This window comes from Heloderma suspectum, chromosome 5, assembly GCF_057233095.1.
Source record: "Heloderma suspectum isolate Gila_16-S chromosome 5, 16-S_ref, whole genome shotgun sequence".
NCBI classification, from domain to species: Eukaryota; Metazoa; Chordata; class Lepidosauria; order Squamata; family Helodermatidae; genus Heloderma; species Heloderma suspectum.
The window spans coordinates 215,125,091-215,147,171 of NC_139462.1; the positions used below are offsets into that span (position 1 = coordinate 215,125,091).

The 22,081-nt window shown below is 42.9% G+C and overlaps 1 protein-coding gene across 3 annotated transcripts in view; it reads left to right on the forward strand.

Moving 5' to 3' along the window:
* The window catches only part of DIP2C (DIP2 acetate--CoA ligase C (putative)), a 421,153-nt gene that overhangs the window by 237,493 nt on the left and 161,579 nt on the right, over positions 1-22,081 (forward strand). For 2 of the 3 annotated variants that reach the window (XM_084859248.1, XM_084859249.1), the window contains exons 2-3: positions 17,036-17,107; positions 20,256-20,429. In XM_084859248.1, the coding sequence (XP_084715374.1) occupies positions 17,036-17,107; positions 20,256-20,429 (246 nt within the window). The remainder of the gene's footprint in view (positions 1-17,035; positions 17,108-20,255; positions 20,430-22,081) is intronic. The other variant, XM_084859250.1, reaches the window with a different exon arrangement.

Here is a 22,081-nt window from a genome sequence, read left to right on the forward strand (position 1 = left end):
GGCTTTCTTGTCTCTCCTTGCTATTCTCTGGAACTCTGTATTCAGTTGGATATATCTTCCCCTTTCTCCCTTGCTTTTCGCTTCCCTTCTTTCGTGAGCTACTTGTAAAGCCTCATCAGACAGCCACTTTGCTTTCTTGCATTTCTTTTTCTTTGGGATGGATTGAGTTGCTGCCTCCTGAACAATGTTACGGACCTCCGTCCATAGTTCCTCAGGCACTCTGTCTATCAGGTCTAATCCCTGAAATCTATTCCTCACCTCCACTGTATATTCATGAGGGATATGATTTAGGTCATACCTGAATGGTTTAGTGGTTTTCCCTACGTTCTTCAATTTAAGCTGAAATTGTGCAAGAAGCAGCTCATGATCTGAGCCACAGTCAGCTTCAGGTCTTGTTTTGACTGACTGTATAGAGCTTCTCCATCTTTGGCTGCAAAGGACATAATCGATCTGATTTCGATATTGACCATCTGGTGATGTCCATGTGTAGAGTCATCTCTTGTGCTGTTGGAAAAGGGTGTTTGCTATGATCAGCATGTTCTCTTGGCAAAACTCTATTAGCTTTTGTCCTGCTTCATTTTGTACACCAAGGCCATGCCTGCCTGTTATCCCGGTGATTTCTTGACTTCCTACTTCAGCATTCCAATCCCCTATGATGAAGAGGACATCTTTTTTTGGTGTTAGTTCTAGAAGGTGTTGTAGGTCTTCATAGAACTGATCAACCTCAGCTTCTTCGGCATCAGTGGTTGGGGCATAGACCTGAATTACTGTGATGTTAAATGATTTGCCTTGGATTCGTACTGAGATCATTCTATCATTTTTAAGATTGTACCCCAGTACTGCTTTTCCCACCCTTTTGTTGACTATGAGTGCTATTCCATTTCTTCTAAGGGATTCTTGCCCACAGTAATAGATATGATGGTCACCTGAATTAAATTCACCCATGCCTGTCCATTTTAGTTCGCTGATTCCCAAGATGTCAATGTTCAATCTTGCCATCTCATGTTTGACCACCTCCAGCTTACCTTGATTCATTGATCTGACATTCCAGGTTCCTAAACAATATTGTTCTTTACAGCATCGGATTTTCTTTTCACCACCGGACACACCCACAGCTGAGTGTCCTTTCAGCTTTGGCCCAGCCGCTTCACTCTTTCTGGCGCTACTTGGAAATACCCTCTGCTCTTCCCCAGTAGTATATTGGACACCTTCCGACCTGAGGGGCTCATCTTCGAGCGTCATCTCTTTTAGCCTTGTGATACGTTCCATGGGGTTTTCTTGGCAAGAATACTGGAGTGGGTTGCCATTTCCTTCTCCAATGGACCGCATTTTGTCAGAACTCTCTGCCATGATCTGTCCGTCTTGGGTGGCCCTGCACGGCATAACTTATGACTTCACTGAGTTACGCAAGCCCCTTCGCCACAACAAGGCAGTGATCCATGAAAGGGAATTTAGCAGTTAGAGCATGTTAATTGTGACTGATTCACATGCTGTTGAGCGAAACACACACACATCCTGTGTTAACCAAATCATCTTTAATTTAAAAGTTCAAAAACTGAGAAGCATCTTTCTTAAGTGCTAAGTAATCCTGTAGTATTGTTTCCTAAGTTCAGTGGCTTTCTAGGAAATATTCCACTTTCTCGACCCATGATTTCACCGCGTGTAGCCAGAATAATAGTGTTCCTGGAAGCCATTGGATAATTCTTGTAAGAAACAGGCAAGCTTTGATGATATAACAGGCCATAGGAGTGGTGTATTGACAGTAACACAAGCTTCCAGCATCCATACATATTTTGGAAAAGCTAAATGAAAAATGCCTGGCTTTAGGTTAGATACAGGGCAGCCAAGTCAGAAGGTCTCATAGATCTAATATGAATTCAGTGATTAAAAAAACCCCTGCCAGTTTAAGACCAGAGTTAAGGCTATCTTATGTGGGCTCAAGCTTTAAAAAGCCAGGAAATTGGAAGCTAAGGCTAGTGTCTTAACAGATGTGCCCTGTGATCAGTATTGATATTACAGTCTTGTGCTTGCTTACAATTTACCCTCCATACACCTTTCCTTGGTCATTCAGGCCCAAATCCAGATAGGGAGGGTAGAGTGCCCGAGACCAGCAAAGATGCCTCACGTTGCCCTGGTCCTGTATTGCCTTATGAAACATCTGAGCCTTACTGTATTTATTGTTAGAGGAATCCTCCTGTGAGTTGACCCATGCCTGTTTGCCACTTACATTAGTAGCTGGCAGGATGGGTTAAATAGTGAGAATTGGGGGTCTCCTCTGATGCAGTATGAGTATGAATGGTATTTCTGCTAATGACTTGGGGTGTGGTGCTTGAAGCCATGTTTCCTAGTACCATTGTGATTGATGATGGTCCTAATAATGAAAACTGTCAAAACAAGTTTTAAGAATAATTGGTTCCATAGATTTGTGAGAGATGCCAAGAAACAGAGCATCTTGGCAATGTGGGGTTGGAGAATATACTGATTTTGAACACAACTGGGTTGCTTAATTATTTACATTTCTGTGAATTTGTAGGCCAGTACCTCTTCCCATCTAAAAGGTGCTCATAGGGATTTATATAGACAACTGAGCTTACAAACCTTAGTTTACACGTCTTTTATGCTGTGAAGTGGTGTTGGGAGGATGCAGTTTGAAGCAAACATGCTGGAGGAGTGTGCTTAACCTTTCTAGTTATCAGTTCTTTTCTACTGAAGCATCAGTCCATTTTATCCTCACCATGCATCTCAGGTTCCAAAGCAAGATGAGAAAGGGATATACAGACTTCACCTGCACATTTTATCTACTCAGATGATCAGGGTAATTTTGAAGGAAGGTAATCAACAAAAACAATCTCCGGATTCTATGATCACATGGTGGTTAATGAGCCACAGTCGTATGCCAGCTGATTTGCATAATTACCCTTGCTGGGTACGGCTTCTCATGACCCCCAAACCCAGCGAAGCGAGCTTGTTGGAGTGGTTTACAAACCACCCAGAACTCATGACCTGTTGTGGGGTTGCTCATTAACAACCCCAACAAGCCACACTCACTGGGTTCGGATGACATGAGAAGCCAGGGTGCAGGGGGCTTGGATCGGCAACCTGGTGCCACGGTGGGTTGCAATGATCATATGAACCAGGTCAGTGTGACTAAGTGAAAAGGGAATTTCTGCTTTCTTAACACACTCCACACACTTTAGGGCTGATTCATAGAGTATGAATTGGCCCTAAATTTCTCCTGTTACCCAAAGATTCTTTATGCCTGAAATGTCCATACAAGATAGTTATCCAGAACTCTGGTAATGAAAAATGCAGTATTCCCTTAGGCACCTTATTTGACCAAATGTTTTTTGCAGTGAAGTTGTTTTCCCTAATATTCAGCCTTGCTTATAAATGCAGATATATTAGCAGTGAATATCCATGCATGTCCGTAGTTGTTAATGTCATACTTGATGGACATTATAGCTATGAGATTATACTGAATAACAGTCCCAGCCAATTAAAAGGCGTGAACCTAGTTACTGCATATTGAACTTATTTTTATTCCCTCCTCAGGGAACTTTGCAGTCCATATTAATAAATTCTCCACTCAGAAAATAATCTTGTTGATTAGGATTGCATATTGTTCTTCTCTATGTTTTATTCCCTGGCAAAGGTAAGTGATATACCATTAAGGCATTCAAGTAGGATATACTTACATCTTTCCCTCTAAATTAGGGAACACAAGATAAGTAGGTCATCTGCAGCTTAGTATTATGCAATACTCAGATTTTCTTTTAAATATTCACTAAGGGCACAAGGCTGGCTGGGAGTTGTACGCCTTTTCTCTGTCTAAACATGCATAGGATTGCACCCTAAATAATTTAGTGGCTAGGTGACATGAATGTGTCAAGGGGGGAAAATGGCATTACCTGTAGTGCCAGCAATGGTTTCTTTGAAACCTTTGCTTTCAATTAGCGTCCTGTAACTTCAGAATTACATTTATGTATAAAACAAACATACCTGTTGTATGACATAAGAAACACAGCATTTTATGAAGACCACATCAGTATTGGTTAACAATACAATTTCTTTTAATGTGTTGAAAACCTCTATACTGTTTTTTTTAATGTGGTTCTACAAAATTTATATTTGATATTGTTGTACTAGTTCAGTTGAAACTGTAAATTTGTGTCTGTCCCGCTATCCAAAAATGGTAGACTTATTAAAATAATTTGATTTCCTTGTTGATTTGATCAAACCCAACAACTGCTTAACCACAGAGTTTTCCAGCAAGTATGGCTAAGAGTATTCAGTATTCAAGAACATTGTTGGGCATGATCCAGCCAGTGTTAAACACTTTTTTATTACTTTCAATGGGAGAGTTAGGCCATCTGCTAAAATCAATGGGACTTAACTTTGGTTGGATTGTGTTGTTGTTGTTGTTGTTATTTTTATTATTATTATTAAATTTATTAATCGCCCGTCTGGCTGGTCACCCAGCCACTCTGGGCGATGTGCAACATACAATAAAACAGTTTAAAACAATAAAATTCTACAGTAAAAACGTTTTCTAAAATACCCTAACCCACCCCAAATGCCTGCCTGAACAACCACATTTTTAATGCACGACGGAAGCTCATTAAAGAGGGGGCATGGCGGAGTTCCCTAGGGAGGGAGTTCCACAGAGTGGGGGCCACCACAGAAAAGACCCTCTCCCTCGTCCCCACCAGTCTAGCTGTCCTGGCTGATGGGACAGAGAGAAGGCCATCCGAGGCTGATCTTGTTAAGCGGCCTGTCTGGTGCTGCTGGAGGCGCTCCTTAAGATAGGCTGGGCCGGAACCATATAGGATTTTAAAGGTCAAAACCAACACCTTGAATTTGGCCCGGAAAACAACTGGTAACCAATGCAACTCCTTCAGCACTGGAGTGATGTGATCTCGCCGGCGGCTGCCTTTAATTAGGCGAGCCGCCGCGTTCTGTACCAGCTGCAGCTTCCGAACAGTCTTCAAGGGTAACCCCACGTAGAGCGCATTACAGTAGTCTAAATGAGAGGAGACCAGGGCATGTACTACCAATGGGAGCAGATGGTCGGGAAGGAAGGGGCACAGCCGCCATATCAGATGGAGTTGATACAGCGCTGTCCGGCTCACAGCTGACACCTGAGCCTCCATGGACAGCTGGGAGTCCAAAATGACCCCCAGGCTGCGGACCTGGTCTTTCAAGGGTAGCCGTACCCCATTCAACACCAGGTCAACATCCCCCAATCTCCTCTTGTCTCCCACCAAAAGTACCTCGGTCTTGTCAGGGTTCAGCTTCAGCTTATTCCTCCCCATCCAGCCACTCACCGTCTCCAGACATTTGGACAGGGATTCTACAGCCAACCTTGGTGAAGATTTGAATGAGAGGTAGAGCTGCGTGTCATCTGCATATTGATGACACCGCACCCCAAACCTCCTCATGGTAGCCCCCAGCGGCTTCACATAGATATTAAATAGCATTGGAGAGAGGATGGAACCCTGTGGCACCCCACAAGTAAGTGGCCACGGGTCCGAAACCTCCTCTCCCATTGCTACCCTCTGGTACCTGCTGGAGAGGAAGGACCGGAACCACTGTAATACGGTGTCTCCAATGCCCAACCCCTCCAGGCGGTCCAGGAGGATACCATGGTCAACGGTATCAAAAGCCGCTGAGAGGTCGAGGAGAACAAGGAAGGAGCATTCACCCCTATCCAGAGCCCTCCTCATATCATCTACCAAGGCGACCAAGGCCGTTTCTGTCCCATGCCCAAGCCTGAAGCCCGACTGAAATGGGTCTAGATAATCTAGACTGAAATGGGTCTAGATTGTGTTAGCCCCCAATTCGGTTATTTGCTGTGGCATGCAGGGGTTTAAAATACATAGACCTCCTTGCCACAAGGGCTTTCTCATTAACTTTAGGGGAGAGGCAGCATTGCACATGCACCCATTTAGGACCATGGAATGCTTTTCTACTGAAGACAACGGGGTAGGTTATATACACAGGAGATCTGTTTGCAGTGAGCCCATATTTCATGTCCAGCCTAGCTGTTATGGGTAGCAACAGAATGTTCCCCTTTTCATCACCATGAAGAAGTCATATCCATGTTATAATGGTCCATATGTTTCTTGGGGCACAGTATATTTAAACCATACATGTTTTTTAAATGCTGCATTTCATGCCAGTGCAGACATAATCCTTATCCATGGTTTTCTGCCGTAACCTTGGTAAATATTCAAATGAACAGCAATTGCCATATTAAGCCCAGCTGGCATAGACAGGGAGACACAAGTGAGACCTTCTTGTCACTTAGTAATCAGAGATACTGGAGAGGCAGGGGAACTTTCATAACCATGGTTTGCTTGGTGCAGATGTGATGCTTAACCATACTTAAGGGCAGGGGAGCACCAAACATTAAACTGTGGTTAGTATTACATCCAAACAAGGCCATACTGACATAACATGTTAAACTTGGTTAAAGAAAGCAAACCATGGTTAAGCATTATGACCTCATGGAGCCAAGGTCAGCCACAAGACTTGTATGTCACTGTCAGCCTTTCACTAGAGGTCAGTACTATATGAGTTGTCCTTAAAATAGTCAGTCCATATACCAGTGGTGTTCTGAACTGTTTTACATTTTGCACGTTGAAAGATGAAAAACACTGTTTACCATCCATTTATACATTGTTGGCTGCTGAAATCTATGAATCATCTTCATGGTTTTCTTTGCATGCCTTCCACATCAAAGTACTTGAGTCCTTTAATTACCTATCAAGAGTTTGTAAAGTGTGTTGAAATGTCATTTCACAGTATACCACTTTGGTTATTCTAAGTTTATCTTTAATATTGAATGGGGCATGAAGGTAATATGACTGTTTCTGGAGCAGTGGGGGCGAGGAATCAATAATAAGTTACAGGAGTCTTCCTGTTATTGTCTTGGCAGCATTCTCAAAACAGGAATTTCAACAATTGTCTTTGGAATTTGAGCAAGAACATAATAGAAGTAGTTTAGGGAACAAAATATAGCTATAAACAAGACTGGAAAAAACAGTCTTCCAGCATTGTAATATGGTTTATATATTGAGAAAAACAGCTTAATTCTGATTGCATAATAGGAAATTTCCACTAGATACCATTGGTAGAGATTTCCAGACATGGTCATTTTTGTGCCTAAAAACTGAAAATGCAGATATCTGCAAACATGGCATTGCACAGGACTTGAGTGGCGGGGGCGAGGGGTGGGGGCTGAAACCTTGTTTTAAGTGCAGTGTTGAGAGGATTGCTTGCAAGCAATTACAAGACCAATGTTTGATTTCCATTTCCTTTTCTTAAAGAGGAAATTGCTTTTGCTTTTGGCTAATCCATATTTAGGATCACTTCAGCACATCACATTTTGCTGCTCTGTTTGCATTATCTTAATTATCAGTTTAGGTTTCCATACTTTTGTTAAGCAAGAATAATTGGGTCTGCTTGATTTTGAATTTAAGAGGTTAATGTGCAGCCATGTTGATGGATGGATTTGAACAGGGTAGGAACAGTGAGGCACCTGCTGAGGGCCCACGCCCCAGCAGAGGCCAACTGACAAGAGCCCCCTAGACTTGCTCTTCCTCTTCACCGCTGCAATATCCTTGTTCACTCTGGCCTGAACAACAGCGGTAGTGAGAAATAGCAGCAGCAGATGCCAGTGCTTACTTGATCACAGTTCTCTGCCTGTCAAGGAAGCTAGCAAGTGGTTGCAATGATGAGAAAGAGAAGGAGGCTCAATAGCAGTTTATGCCCCAGCTATGGGCTGCTAAGGTTTGGAGATACCAAGATAATGATAAGCCAGACCCAGGTTTGCTTACAAGGAGCCTTTATTGAGTACTTACAGCACACAGGTATACCCAATGGTTGGATCAGACAGCTTCTCTGAACCCAGAGCCATGGGGTACAATGGGTTTTATACCATACATGTTAGCAGTGAGGCAGCATGACAGAAGCAAGTGTTCATTAGTGTTCATTCCCAGCAGTGCTTGTTCAGAAGAAAAACAATCAGAACTTTCCAGCACAGCCACCTGTAACTTGGCATAAACATAGCCTCACTTCTCAGGCACATCCCTGATAAGATACTAGCCTTCATTAGCATGGAATGTGCTGATGCCGCGCTGTTGACCTTTGACTCATCTTACATGCTCAGAGGCCCACTAGCAAGGGAATTGCACTAATAATGAACCTAAGCAAAGCATTATGGATCTCTAGGCCCCTCTAAAACTACAGGTGACTTGGTTACAGGCCTTGGGCCAATACAAGCAGATGGTGATAATGGCAATGAGAAGACAGACGAACGAGGGAGGGGGCCCATGGAGGGAGTCCTTCCTAAGAGCCCTCCAAAACCTGGAGCCAGCACTGGATCGGAACTCTTTTTCTTAACAGCCTTCTCTTTGTTTACTACTAGTACAAAATGTAGGATTTTCTACAGGACATCTTAAGACCTGTGCAAATGTACCCCTGGCTCTCTCTTAATCATAGTTAAGAGATAAGGAGTAGCTGAATTGCTTGCTTCCTAGAACCCTTCCCATCACTAGAGTAGGGGTCCTTGTCCTGTGGATAATAGATATATCAGCATGATATTTACGCTGGTGATATGACTGGGCAGGAATGACATGAGCAGACCCAGCTGCTGGATGTGTGGGCCAGGAATCACAGATGCACCATGAATTTATGTATGTATTTATCAATTAAAATATGTTTAACACTTCCTGTCCAACAAAGGGGCTCCAGGGTGGCTAATTAGAATTTAGTTAACAAACCATACAATAAAAACAGCACACAATAAAGCGATTAAAGTGGGATGTAAAAACGCAACAGTTTCAGAAAGAACAGGAACAAAAATGGGATCTTTAGACCAAAGGTGCAGCTGAATAATTCTGCTTTCACAAAGTACCAAAATGCCATTAATGATGGGGCAAGCTGAAAGATCAAAATCCTGGGCGCCACAACAGATAAAGTCTTGTCCATTTTACACATCAATTGTCAGTGGTTGGACACAGAACAAGGCTTCTGGCAAAGACCTAGGCAGGCAGTGTCCTTCTTCAAGCGGTGTCAAGACAGAGAGGCTAAAAACCAGCAAATCTCAGTACAGGAGCACGGTCCAAAGGTGGTCCAGCGGTCTAAGCGCACAGGATACTACTGAGAGCAAGGTAGCCAAATAATGCAAGCATGAGAGCTGGAGTACAGATGTTGTTCCTGCAATTCTCTGCTATTGAGCCTGAGAATTTAGGGCTTTGCCCAGGCCCAAATGAGGGAAGGTCTTACTTCTGTGGAGAGTCTTACTCATGAGTAACCTTATTCCTGAGGCAGGCACTTCTTTGCCTGGCAGCTAACCCAGCCTACACCTTTAGGCACCTGTGTTCCCAAAGACTAGGCAGTAACTTGGCTTTTGCCTCCAAATCAGAAAGGGAACTTGCTGCATCTCAAGGAGGGGATTTGGATACTGTCTCTCCTGAGGGCCAAGGATCCCCCAATCATCATAAAGGCTATTCACTTGTGCATATACACATAAGCTGTTAAAACAAAACAAGAAAAACCAGAAATGTTAAAAGTCATGATACTTACAAAAATTCTCCAAAGTGGGCTCTGGCAATTCTCTAGAGAAAGGGAGTTCCACAAGTCAAGGGCAATGTCTCCCACCCCCATTCACTCTGGAATTGGGCTCTGCCAATAGACCTCTTGTCCTCAAACTGTTCATTCTGAGCGCAATTTGGACCTCATTGTTCCCAGTGATACAGCTGGGAGGACAAAGGGGTCTGAAGCCCTTCTTCCAATGCCCCCCCTCCCCAGGCAGTTGGGAGAAGAAAGAGAGGGAACCTCTTTAAGTAGAGGACACCTTCAAATAGAGGACTGTCCTCTGCCAGCTCTCCAGAATAGAGGACTATCCTCTGTAAAGTAAGATATCTGGCAACTCTGGCTGATTGGGGCTTTTAAACAGGCACTGGGGAGATGAAAGACAGCTTTGTCAGCAGCTGCAAAAAAGAAAGAAAGATCTACACTTCATAGATAACCCACCAGCCTTATAAAGCTATAAAGGAAAGAAAACAACATTACAAGTGATCCTAATGGCCATAAAATTCCAAAAATGGAAATGATTTGCTTTCATTACATAAAGTGTCCGTTAAAGCTTCAAATAACAAAATAAACGTTGAGAATGGAAAGCTTCCCTGTTAAACTAGTCTCTGTTTACGTTACAGTAATCCAGGCCATAAAAGCAGTGCAGTACAAATGCTCCTTTCTTGGGGAAACTCTCAAAAGACCAATGGACCACACATTGCTCCTGGTATAGAATATTTACATTTTCAGCAATGCATCTGTATTTCTGGCTTTCAGCCAGGGCCATGGCAATTTAGGCTCACCACCTGGTTGTCAAAATATTAGAAATTGTGACCCCAAAGCTGGATGGGGTGTTTTCCCCCCTTCGTTTTATAATCTTTGGTCTCAGTTCAGTAAAGTTTCAAAAAGAAGGCAATGCTTTGGGCGCACTAGGTATGCTGAAGTGATGGAGACTTTAAGGTAAGTATAAAAATGAGTATTTCAGAAGGGGAAGGTGGGATGGGTTCAGGGTGTAGAAAGTAAACAAATATGCATAAACTAAATCAACTGGCAAAGTTGTGTTTGTGCTTTGGTTTTGTTCTTCAAAATAAATTATGTGAATGGTACATAATACAGTTTAAGTTATTATGTGCAAAATAATGGGATATGTAATACTGAGGATATGCTAATCAGACTTCACATATAAAAGGCATTTTAATATATGCTGGAATACTTTTGGCTTTCATTAGCAACGAATGGGTCCAATGGACAGTAAATGGGTTTGTCTTTGTCCTTTTGAGTACATTTTTATCAGTAGGCAATGTGACAAAAAGATAGCAAAATATTGTTGTCCTTTTCATTCATTTAGGAATTATCTAAGTTTTCTGTATATTTCAACAGTTGAAAATGCAACCATTCCCATTCCATTTACCTACAGCCTGTAGTAGCCTTACCAGCCTGTAGTAACAACAACCACAACAGCAAGATAAACGGGTGCCTTTCAGGAGCAAAACTCAAATTGACTAAAAGGGGGTAAAAAGAAAAAGAAAGTCTGGCATCAATACAATACATCCTTTTGCAAAGAAGTTGAAAGTAGTTGTGATCTACATTATTGTCTGCAGTTGTTCAGTCGTTCAGTCGTGTCCGACTCTTCGTGACCCCATGGACCATAGCACGCCAGGCCTTCCTGTCCTGCGCACTCTCCCGGAGCGTGCTCAAGTTCATATTCATTGCATCGGTGATGCTATCTAGCCATCTCATCCTCTGCCGTCCCCTTCTCCTTTTGCCTTTAGTCTTTCCCAGCATCAGGGTCTTTTCCAGAGAGTTTTCTCTTCGCATTAGGTGGCCAAAGTATTTGAGCTTCAGCTTCAGTATCTGTCCTTCCAGTGAGCACTCAGGGTTGATTTCCTTTAGGATGGACTGATTTGACCTCCTTGCAGTCCAGGGGACTCGTAAGAGTCTTCTCCAGCACCACAGTTCGAACGCATCAATTCTTCGGCGCTCAGCCTTCCTTATAGTCCAGCTCTCACAGCCATACATTACTACTGGGAAAACCAGTGGTGCTGTACAAATCCTGTTAATTCCTCTGAATTGTTCGGTTCAATATTTTTCTTGTAAATACAGATGGGATTAGCTTTGCTAAACTGAAACCATATTAGATAATATTGGAAAAGTGTACTAGATTACATGTTTGTCATCCTAAAGTGAGGATTCAAAGAACTAATTTAGGCACACCCATAGTTTAATACGTGCATCGTGTGGTTTTTTTTAGGGTTTCCTCCCACTTTGAACAGCAGACCGCTTCCCCCAATAATCTAAAACAGTGTTTGAACCCCTTCCCAATTTCAACAGTGGTTTACCAAGCAGCTTGGAGGGTGAAAGGGGCTATTCCACAAATTCAACACCTCCTTAGGTATGTGCAACTCAGCTGTTCAGTTCTTTGGCTGTTGGCCTTAGTGTACATTATGCTGCAACATGCATCCCATTTTGTTTTGCTGCCTTTCCCCCCCTCACTCTTCTGCAACTTGCTTCCTCTCCAAACTGCAATCCCTTGTCTCCTTGTGTATTTTTGGAAGGGCAGACGGAGAGACTGTCTGCATCATCAGTGGGAGAAATCAGTGAGTCATAGTGCTCGTTTATGAGGAGCTTTGTTTCATTCGGATCTCGCTTGCCAAGACACTGACACTTGGATTTGAGTCATCAGCAGCGAACAAGCTGTAAAGCAACTTGAATGTTTGGAGGATAGAATGAGTTTGGGGGTGGGAGAAAGAAGGGGGACATTCACCCGCAATGTCCACAGCTTGGGTTACGGTTTTTGAAAAAGTTTGTCCTGGTATTATTATTTCACTGCCTACAAGTACGCGAATCTTCACTGAAACCATTCGTGTTCCCCCTACACATCCTTGCCTGTAGGTCTAATGGAAAATTCCAACGTCAGTCTTGTTCTTTATGTGTAGCTATTCAGCTCAACTGTTTGGGTTCAAACTGGAGCCAAAGCTAGGGTGGTGTTTCCCAAATTTTTGATAGCTGATACACTTGATGTTTGAGTTAAAAATGGAGGCATACATTGTTTTTTCACTCTCCAAAAGTAAACCACGGCATGGGTAAGAATCACGTGCTCTCAGAGAGGCTCCTTAGACAGGGTCATACTGTTTTGTCCATCTAGACCAGGGGTAGGTAACCTCGTCCCCTCTAGATGCTTTGGACTACATCTAATCCCAGCCAATTTGCCATGCTGGGTGGGTCTGATGGGAGGTATAGTCCACAACTTCTGAAAGGCACCAGGTTTCCTACCCCAGATATAGACCAGTACTCTCTGCTCTGACTAACAGCAACCCCCCAGGGCTTCTCAGGCAGAGGTCTTTCATATCACCTACCTACATGATTCTTTTTTTAAAATCAAGACTCTAGGGATTGAACTGGGGCTTTCTGAATGCAAAGCATGTGCTGTTACTGCTGGGCCTTCTTGCTAAGATGTTGTGTTACTACTATTTGCCATTAGGGTTATGCACAACACTCTGTCTGGGAATTACTGATCTAGGGACTGGTTCACATAGTACATTACATGCTAGCAGCCCTGACTGTTCATGGGAATATACTGTTCATTTGTTATTCCTCCTTCAAATATGGTTGCCAGGGAACAGATTATACTCTCCACACAGTTTCTTCTACACCATAGAAACTACAGTTAGCGATAAGCTAAAGTGTACAATCTTGCCCCCAATGATGAAGCTTATTTATTTGTCATCCCTGCTTTGAATTATATTTCAGTGCATTTCAGAAGTACAGTTCTGCAAAGAAAAGAGGTGTGATGGAACATACTCTCTAGCCAGTTGATGTTTTCCATAATGGCTTTATCAAATGAATGCAGGATGTCTGTTTCCTACCCTTGTGCGTAAATGTATTTTAATAAACACATCTCTCAGCAAGTGGTAGCGCATATACACTGGAGAGAGTTACCTGTGCTGCAGAAATACAAGGGGGTGGGGGGAGTGCAATGCCGCCTCAGAAGTGCTGCATGTTAATGAGCAGCTAAGCACCTGCTTCCTGCCTGCTCTTGTTGAAGCCTAAATTAAGGACTCGCGGAGTTGAATATGGCCACAGAAAAGAGACTGTGTCACTATTAAAACTAGGAAGGGAAACAAAACTTCTGGGCTTCTGCTCTGAAAGGCGGCCAAGAAATGTTTTAAATAAATACATACGTTAAATTTAAAAACTGTTTTCTCATTCTTTGGGGTAGGTGAATTCCAGTTCTTCTTGACCGAGTGCATCTCAGATGCTTACACTGAGCCTCTTGCCCTGCTTTTCATGTTTTCTCATTCCTGAAATGATTAATCTTGACTCAAGTTTGCATGTGTTGCACTCCAGTGTATTTACTGTTTCTTATTCTTTCCTGCCCAGTCCCCCAAACCACATTTTAAAGCATACACAGATTAGGTTTCAATGAGATTGAAACAGTATCCAAACAATGCTACCTGTTCCTGCAACTTTTAAATGTAAAATCTCTATTCCTCCACACCTACCCTTCAATGATATCCACCATTTTGTTTTTGAAAGTCTTGGACTGCCAAGTATAACTTCATTTTTCTTGCACCACAACACCTATGTAGTCCAGATGTTCTGTACTACAACTTCCGTCATCCATGACCATTGGCCATGCTGGCTGGGATTGATGGGACTCGCAGTCCAAAACATCTGGAGGGCTCCAGGTTGGGGAAGGGTCTTATCTCCAGGCATATAGGGAAAAGTAACATGAGTAGTGGCCCTGTGTAGCATAGACAATTGATTTATTCTGTGGAAAGTTGTTGTTGATCCATTTATTGAAAGACACATGTAGTGTGTTTTGCAAATTTATCAAGCTTTTCAACTTCAGTGGTACTCATTGTTCAATTTAAGCATGTCAGGGACAAACTTGCTTTTGCAAAATTGCACCTCATGGGCTGTGGCTGGGAACCCTGAACTTTCTCTGGAAAAGAGGAGTGTCAGCATTGGCCCCTATGATTAGCTAGGATTAGCCTCTGGATTGACCAGGCCTGATACAAATACTAGGAGCTGGTCCTTCTATCCTTCTGTTTGTGGTATTTCTGGCTCTGGCTTTTGGAATCCAGCCTCTAGGAGGTTTACAACTGGTCTTAGATAGGATTGCACTCCCCCTGAAAGACCAAGTGTGCATTTTACCAGCTTTGGCTGGTATGCCAGCTGCAGTCCTATTTGGAGAGGATAGACCTTGTCTTGTTTATCCATGCCATAGTGACATCCAGGCTGGACTACTGTGATGCTCTGTATGTGGGGTGGCCTTTGAAGACGGATTGGAAAATTCATCTGGTGCAGAATGTGGCCGCCCGAGCGTTGGTGGTAAGGTGATCAGATCATATAACACCTATACTACAGTGGCTGCACTGGTTACCAGTGCCTTTCCGAGCCCAATTTAAAGTGTGGGTTTTGACTTTTAATGCCTTAAATGGTTTGGAACTAAATTACTTGAAGGATTGTCTTCACCCATATCAGCCTGCCTGCACTTTAATATCTGCAACAGATTTCCTTCTCATTTGCCCATCAACTGCTTTGATGGCAGTTACGTGGTCACATACATGAGAGAGGGCCTTTTCTGCAGTGGCCTCACACCTCTGGAATGGATTGCCATCAAGGGCATGTCATTGCGAGCTTTTAGGAAAGCCATGAAGACTTGCTTGTTTCCTCTGGCCTTTTCCTGACTACGTTTTATTGGACAGTTGTGGGTTTTTAGCTGCAGTTGTGTTTTAAATTTTAGTACCATCTGGGCTAGATGTTCCATTACTGGTGATTGTTGATTTTATTAATTTTTGCTGTTTCACCATGTTATGGGTTCTTACCGTATAGGATTTTATTGTGTAAGCCACCTGGGCTTTTGCTCTTACAAGCGACCTAGACATATTTTAAATAAATAAAAATAAAGAAATGTGGACAACCTGCAGCCCTCAGAGGCCTTCAGTGCGGCTTGCATGTGTGCCTGTGTCCAAACCCTGGCCCAAATCCCCTCTGCCGCTGCAAATTGTGCTCCCACAAGCCCAGTGCTCAGCTGCTCAGTGGGCTATGGGAAGAGTGATCGTGATGGGAAGGTCAGTACGTGGGAGTAACCCTCCCCCACATCATCCTCCCCATCACAATCATGTGTGTATGTGTGTGTGTTTGTGTATAACAGTGTGGGGAGGAGATTTGTGTTTGTTTGTGGGTGTGTGAGATTAGAAGGAGGCAAGGGAGATGCCAGCCTTTGCCTTGCCCATGGCCACCACTGCATGTGGCCCTTGGGGACAAAAAGGTATTCCACTCTAATGTAGGACATGAATTGGGCCAATAGAGTCTTTACACTGGGTTAGGCAATATGTCACCCATGGGTACTAGCGCAGCCTTGGACAACTTTCTTGGCTCCTGCTGAAGTGCCCTACCCCTCCTACTTTTTATTTATTTTTATTTTTAAATCCTATTTCTTACTGGCAGTTTGGATCTCTTCAAAGCAAAGTGAAGGCCCCTAGCTGCTCCCAACATCATTTCCCATGAATGCCTTTGGGCCACATGTGGGGACAGGGACATTCTTAGGAAATGAAGATGGCAGGTGGCTGCAGGCTGATGCTTTCATCCATACCACCCCCATTTTGTGATGGTGTCCAGGACAATTTATCGAATTGCCAAATGTGCCCACAGATCCAGAAAGGTTACTTCCTCCTGCTTTACACTGTACTGGTGCTACTGGCATGAAAATCTTCCGTAGATTGCTAAATCAGATTCAACCCATATTTGTGACCCATGCTTAAACTTTGTGATCTGTTAATGAGAGCAAGAAATGAATATTCCAGCATTATTTCTTTGCTTTTCGTATGACTTGGCACATGGGATTTGTGAAGTTCATTTTACCCATTTGAACATTTATCCCAACCACACCGCTGAAGCGATCTTTTTATAGTTTGATCGTGGGAAGTAGGATGTGTTTGCTGCTTTGCATTTTTGTCTTGAAGTAGTGCTTAAAAGCTCAGCCAAATGTTTACATTGTTATTTAAATAGTACGTCAACAGTTCCAAATCTTTTGTGCGCCCTTCATGCTTGATTAAAGAATCCCATTAATAGTGGAGAAAATGCTAATTGGTAATGTCTTTTGCCAGCCATTACCGGCCCAAGCATTCTATATAATCCACTGTTGATTAACTTAATGAAGGCTGATGTAGTTTTGTGTGACAGAATATCAGAATGACAATGCAGCCCTCTGATTCTTGGACTCTCTACAGTCGGTATAAAACTATGTTGGACGTTCAGTTGCCAAAAGTGGCTCCAGTGTAAATTTAATTTTCTGAGCAGAATGAATGCAATGCACTTTCAGTTGTTCATTCATTACAATTGTCAAGACAAACAGTCAGTGCCGTAGGGGCAAAGCGTCCGCTACCTGAGCAGCCACATTGTGTCTTCATTCAAGCTTTTATTGATTTTCTTTTGCTTTCCTTGGCAGGTGACATCACGCAGAAGGGCTATGAAAAGAAGAGATCAAAATTAATTGGGGCCTACTTGCCACAACCTCCAGGTATGTAGAAATGTACAAACAATGCATGGAGCTGTCATGTGTATTGATCATCAGGCCAGAATATTAATGTGTATCTCTGGGGAAAGTTTATCTGGGGCACAAAGGAACCTGCCGCTGGCATGCAATGTATACAAATTGCCCCTGCCAGCCAGTTCTTGTTTGCAAATGTATGTCTCCTTGTGTATATGGTCGATGTATGCTCTCCCTAATGTGTACCCCTGGAAATTGCATGAAAAACGGAATTGGATGATAGTTTTAAAAGTTTAGTTCATTTTAAAAGGCCGATGAAGGAAACTATTAGGGGTAGGCACATAGGGTAGTATCCAATGTTATTTATTTATTTATTTGTTATATTTCTATCCCGCCTTTTTTCCTCTGAGGAACTCAAGGCGGCGTACATAATCCTCCTCCTCCATTGTTGGGAGGATAAAATCCTCCATTTTATCCTCCTAACTACAACCCTATGAGGTAGGTTGGGCTGAGAGTATGTGACTGGCCCAAAGTCACCCAGGGAGCTTCCATGGCTGAGTGGGGACTAGAACTCAGATCTCCCGACTCCCAGTCTAGCACTCTAGCCCCTACACCACACTGGCTCCATTGAGTACAACGTTTTGATAGTTAAAACTTTTGTATCCCGCCTTTTTCTCCAAAACGTTCCAGGTGGCTCAAAACTAATACAGATTTCACAATTTAAAATATCCCTCTATAGGAGCAGAAAGCAGCAGAAAGACACAGCACAGCAATGAAAAATATATAAAATATTTTAAAACAGAAACTAGTTAAAACAGCAAGTAAAATTACCCACTGAAGGCCTTCCTAAAAAGGAAGATTTTACCAACTTCCGGACAGTCATTACTGAAGAAAAGAGACCCTTGGCAGGTTCTCTCCCTAGTCCCAATTCAATTATATGAAAGTTTGATGTGCGTTCTATGGATTCAATGTTTTATATGGTTATCCCGGAATATATGCTTGTCCTAGCGCGACATAGCATCTGCAAACCAATATCCAGCCCCCTATGTTATGCACCGGCAGGCAGTGGAGACAGGTAGCTCCGATTTCAGTGCGGCTGTGAATCCATTCCAGGTTTCAGCCAGAACCAGCCAGAACTCTAAAGCAGCTATACCAGGTGCTGAACTTACTTTGGGGATAGCTCTTTTAAAGGTGGCTGGTTCTGACTGAAACGTAGAATGGATGCACAGCCCAACCGAAATCGGAGCCACCAGCCTCCATTGTTGGCAAAGTAACAAGTCCAAGTCAGAAACAGGGTCAGACTTATGCCCAGTTCTCAGCCAAGGTGGTAAACTTGTGTTTGAGCTGTAGCTCTGTGGACTGCAGGTGGGTGCTCACATGTGCCTCCATGCCACATAACGTGAAAATAACATAAAATTGGGCTAGGCTAGGCTAGAGCTGTTTTCTCCCTTAACATTTAGTTTACTATGTGGAGAACATTTTTTTTAATGGAGGAGCATTAAATTGCGTGAGCTCTGTGCCTTTCATTTTAAAAATTAAGTGACTGCACAGAACATACAAAGTCTAATTCTTGTTTCTCATTATCTTGTTAATGTGCAGAAATTTAAGTAAGCAACTAATTTGAAGCAAAATTATTGATACTTTCCCTCTTGTCCTACTGCAGACACAAACTTGGAAATAACACTATTGAAATGTTGTTTATATGTGCATACGACCTCACACAGACTTCTAAGCAGAGCTGTGTGTTATTCTGCATTAAGAAAAATAAAAATTCAAAATTCTGTGTCAAGAAAAGCTTAATTATGTGACCTATTTTCATTATGCAAATTAAGCAAACATTTTGTATTACTTTGCATAATTTATTCTGCTGTTTTTACCATTGCATAATTAATTTTGCTTTGGCCAATCGTGAGAAGGGGAAAGAAGATATAGAAGATAATGAAGCCCTGGAAAACCTGTTCAACCACTCATCCCTCTTTCTCCTGAGAGTTTAGCAAGATAGCCAATCCACTTTCAAGCATATCGCCCTTTATAAAATAGAAGCTGAGATTTTTAAGGAGCTGAAATCTGCCCCCATTAACACATTGTGACTGTTCATACAACATGCTAACCCACACTCGGTGGTTGAGTGTGGGTTGTTGTTGAACCATGGGCTAGCCTATTGTCTGAACTCAAGACATTTTCAGCAGGGTGGCTGGTTAACCACCCTGAACAATCCAACAACAAACCATGGGTTCTCAGGGTGGCTTGTTCGGAAAAAATAAGTCAAGCTGCAAGGTTAACAAACCACCCTGCGGAAAATGTCCTGTGTTCAGACAATACGATTCTTTGGGGTTTCAGTAGAATTGCAGCATATATACAGCCCTGCTTGCGAAGTCTGCTGAAGCAAAGTTCACTTGTTTGTGGAAATGCGAAAAGGACAATGGGCACCCCATTATGATCTGTTATTTTATTGTGCCAACAAAATGAACAGATGTTAAAGTTACTAATAATAAATAGTAAAGTTTCTTAGGGCTGGGAGATCTTTAACGTATTTGTAATACTGTTTGTTTCTATATACGTGTCTTTAGTACTTTCCAGACAAAATTGGTGTTTTCATATGATGGGACTCACTCTCCCTTTTGTTCATATGAAAGGGGGATTTCTGTTCCCCATGTGGGGAAGACAAAGTCTTAAAGTGCAAGCAGAGCTGCGGAACGGTGGCCATCTCCTGCACCCTAGTCTAATTATTCTTTCACCACAGTCTGTCCGGAAATGCAAGCCTTGAGGTCTTTGATCTCGCAATTGAGAGATACATATATTTAAAATCTTAAAAATAGAAATGGCTGAATTGCACATAATGTTTCAGGTGAGATGCCTTTACCTTTTGCGCAAATGTGCCCACCAGATGGACAGTAAACCACAAGACAGTTCCCCACTGTTCCAGCATCCAGGCCTCTTGCTGCTGCTTTGCTGAAATTACAAACACCAATGTTGGCAGAGTGGGAAATTGGTTATGTGGCTCCGTACTGTAGTGTTGTGTGTATGTGTGTGCGCTTGCGTGTGTCCGTATGTGTGCCCATGTGTGGGCTCGCATGTGCGTACACTTCACTGCATGGGGGCGGAAGCTCTGTCCGTTGCTGTAACAAATGTAAAAAAACTAAACGTGATTTAATTAGTTTTTTTCAACTTGTTACAGCGGCGAATGGAGCTGCCGCAGTACGGTGTAGACTGCAGCACAGTGAAGGGGCCGCGAGAAGGACGCTCCGCACTAGCAACATTGGGGTCTGTGACATCCGGGAAGCAGCAGCTAGAGAGCGCTCAGCACCGCACAGCACAGCGGCAAACCGGCCCCTGTTTTACTTTCGTTTTGGTGAGCACAAAAAAAATACATCTGTTTCTATAACTTACATATTTTTCATGAGTCTGTTAAGAGAATAATCCTTTGTTGAAAGGTCTTTGGGTGGGCCTTGGGTGGCTAATGCAGAGGTTTCCTAACAGAAGGCCACCTTTGAAAGTCCAGAAGAGCAAAACCACCTGCCTGTTTTTTCACAACATGCACCTGTTGCTGGTGTGGATTACATGTGTACCTGATAGAAGACCACGATCCCCAAATGTACTTGGTGGGTGACTAGGATATCAGCATTCCTGCTACAGTGGCAGATTGGGGATGATTATAGTATTTGATAGCTAGATTGTGTGACATCCCAATGCCATTTCTCCAAAGACAGTTTCTGACTGAGCCAGGCACGCAACTCAAGAACTGGCTTTTGGAAAAGAGAGGAGGGAAGCCAATATGTCTCTGATACACTGCTTCCTTCCCCACCCCCACCTTCCTTCCCCATCCCCAAGCCAATAACCCAGCTTAGTTTTTCTGCTCTGCTATAGAGCCAAAGTTATGGGACACCCTCCTAAAGAAATTGAGCACCTCTGCTTTTATTTTAGTGGGCAGGGAGAACATGTTTATTACAGTGAGCTTTGGGGATACCTTTTTAACTAGTTAGATACTGTATTTTATAAAGGCTTGTTGAGGCAGTTTTTTGCTGGTCATGCTAGTCATTTTTTGCGTTATATGGCTTCAGTAGCCTGGCCTATCTCCTCTGAAGTGAACTGGGCACAAAGGGATGAGTTGGCTTGCATATCTTTTGTCCCCAGTGCAGTGGTGTAGTGGTAAATTTTGAAGTGGAGGTCTCCAAAATGACAATCCTGAGATATACCCGCAAAGAGAGTCCAAAAACAGAGGCAGCTATCTTGATCCATATCAACAAACCGTTTCTAGCCATTTTAATCTCCACCAGGAGCAGGTATTTTGTAAAGCTAATGGGATTTAATGGCCTGTTCAAGACTAAACCACCCCCAAATACTTGGTATTACAACAGGGAACAATATATTCTTGCTCGTAAATTTTCTCCCCAGCTACTGTGAGGACTGCAGCTAAGCTCAGAGAGAACCAGGAATTCTGAGCGGGTGGCAGGTTAGCCGGGGTCAGCATCTCCGCTAATCAGAAAGTGCAGGTGCTGGGTTCCTGCGAGCCCTGGCTTCACTATGCCACTGCTCCACTGGCAGACTGCCACCCCTTTATAACCCTTCACTTTACTCTTATATGATCTATTTACTTTTTGTTAGTCGCTTTGAGTATTTTTAAAATATAAAAGTGGGATAAAAGTGCCCAGAAATACATATGAATGAATAAAACTTACTGAAAAATGTACAGGTTTGCATTACTGAACTATAACCTCTCATATGTACCTGCCTGGACTGTAAGATCATCCTCAGTGGTCCTTTTCTGGGAGCCCCCACTGAAGGAAGTGAGGTGGGTGGCACCTAAGAAGAGGGCCTTTTCTGCTGTGGCATGCCAGTTGTGGAATGAGCTTCCCAGAGAGGCTCACCTGGCACCTATGTTGTGCTCTTTCTAGTGCCATTTGAATATCTTCTTATTTTCCCTGGCATTTTAGTCTTTTAGCTCTGTTGTTTTAAATTTGTTATTGTAGTTTAAATGCCTGCATTGCTGCTAGGTTTTATTTT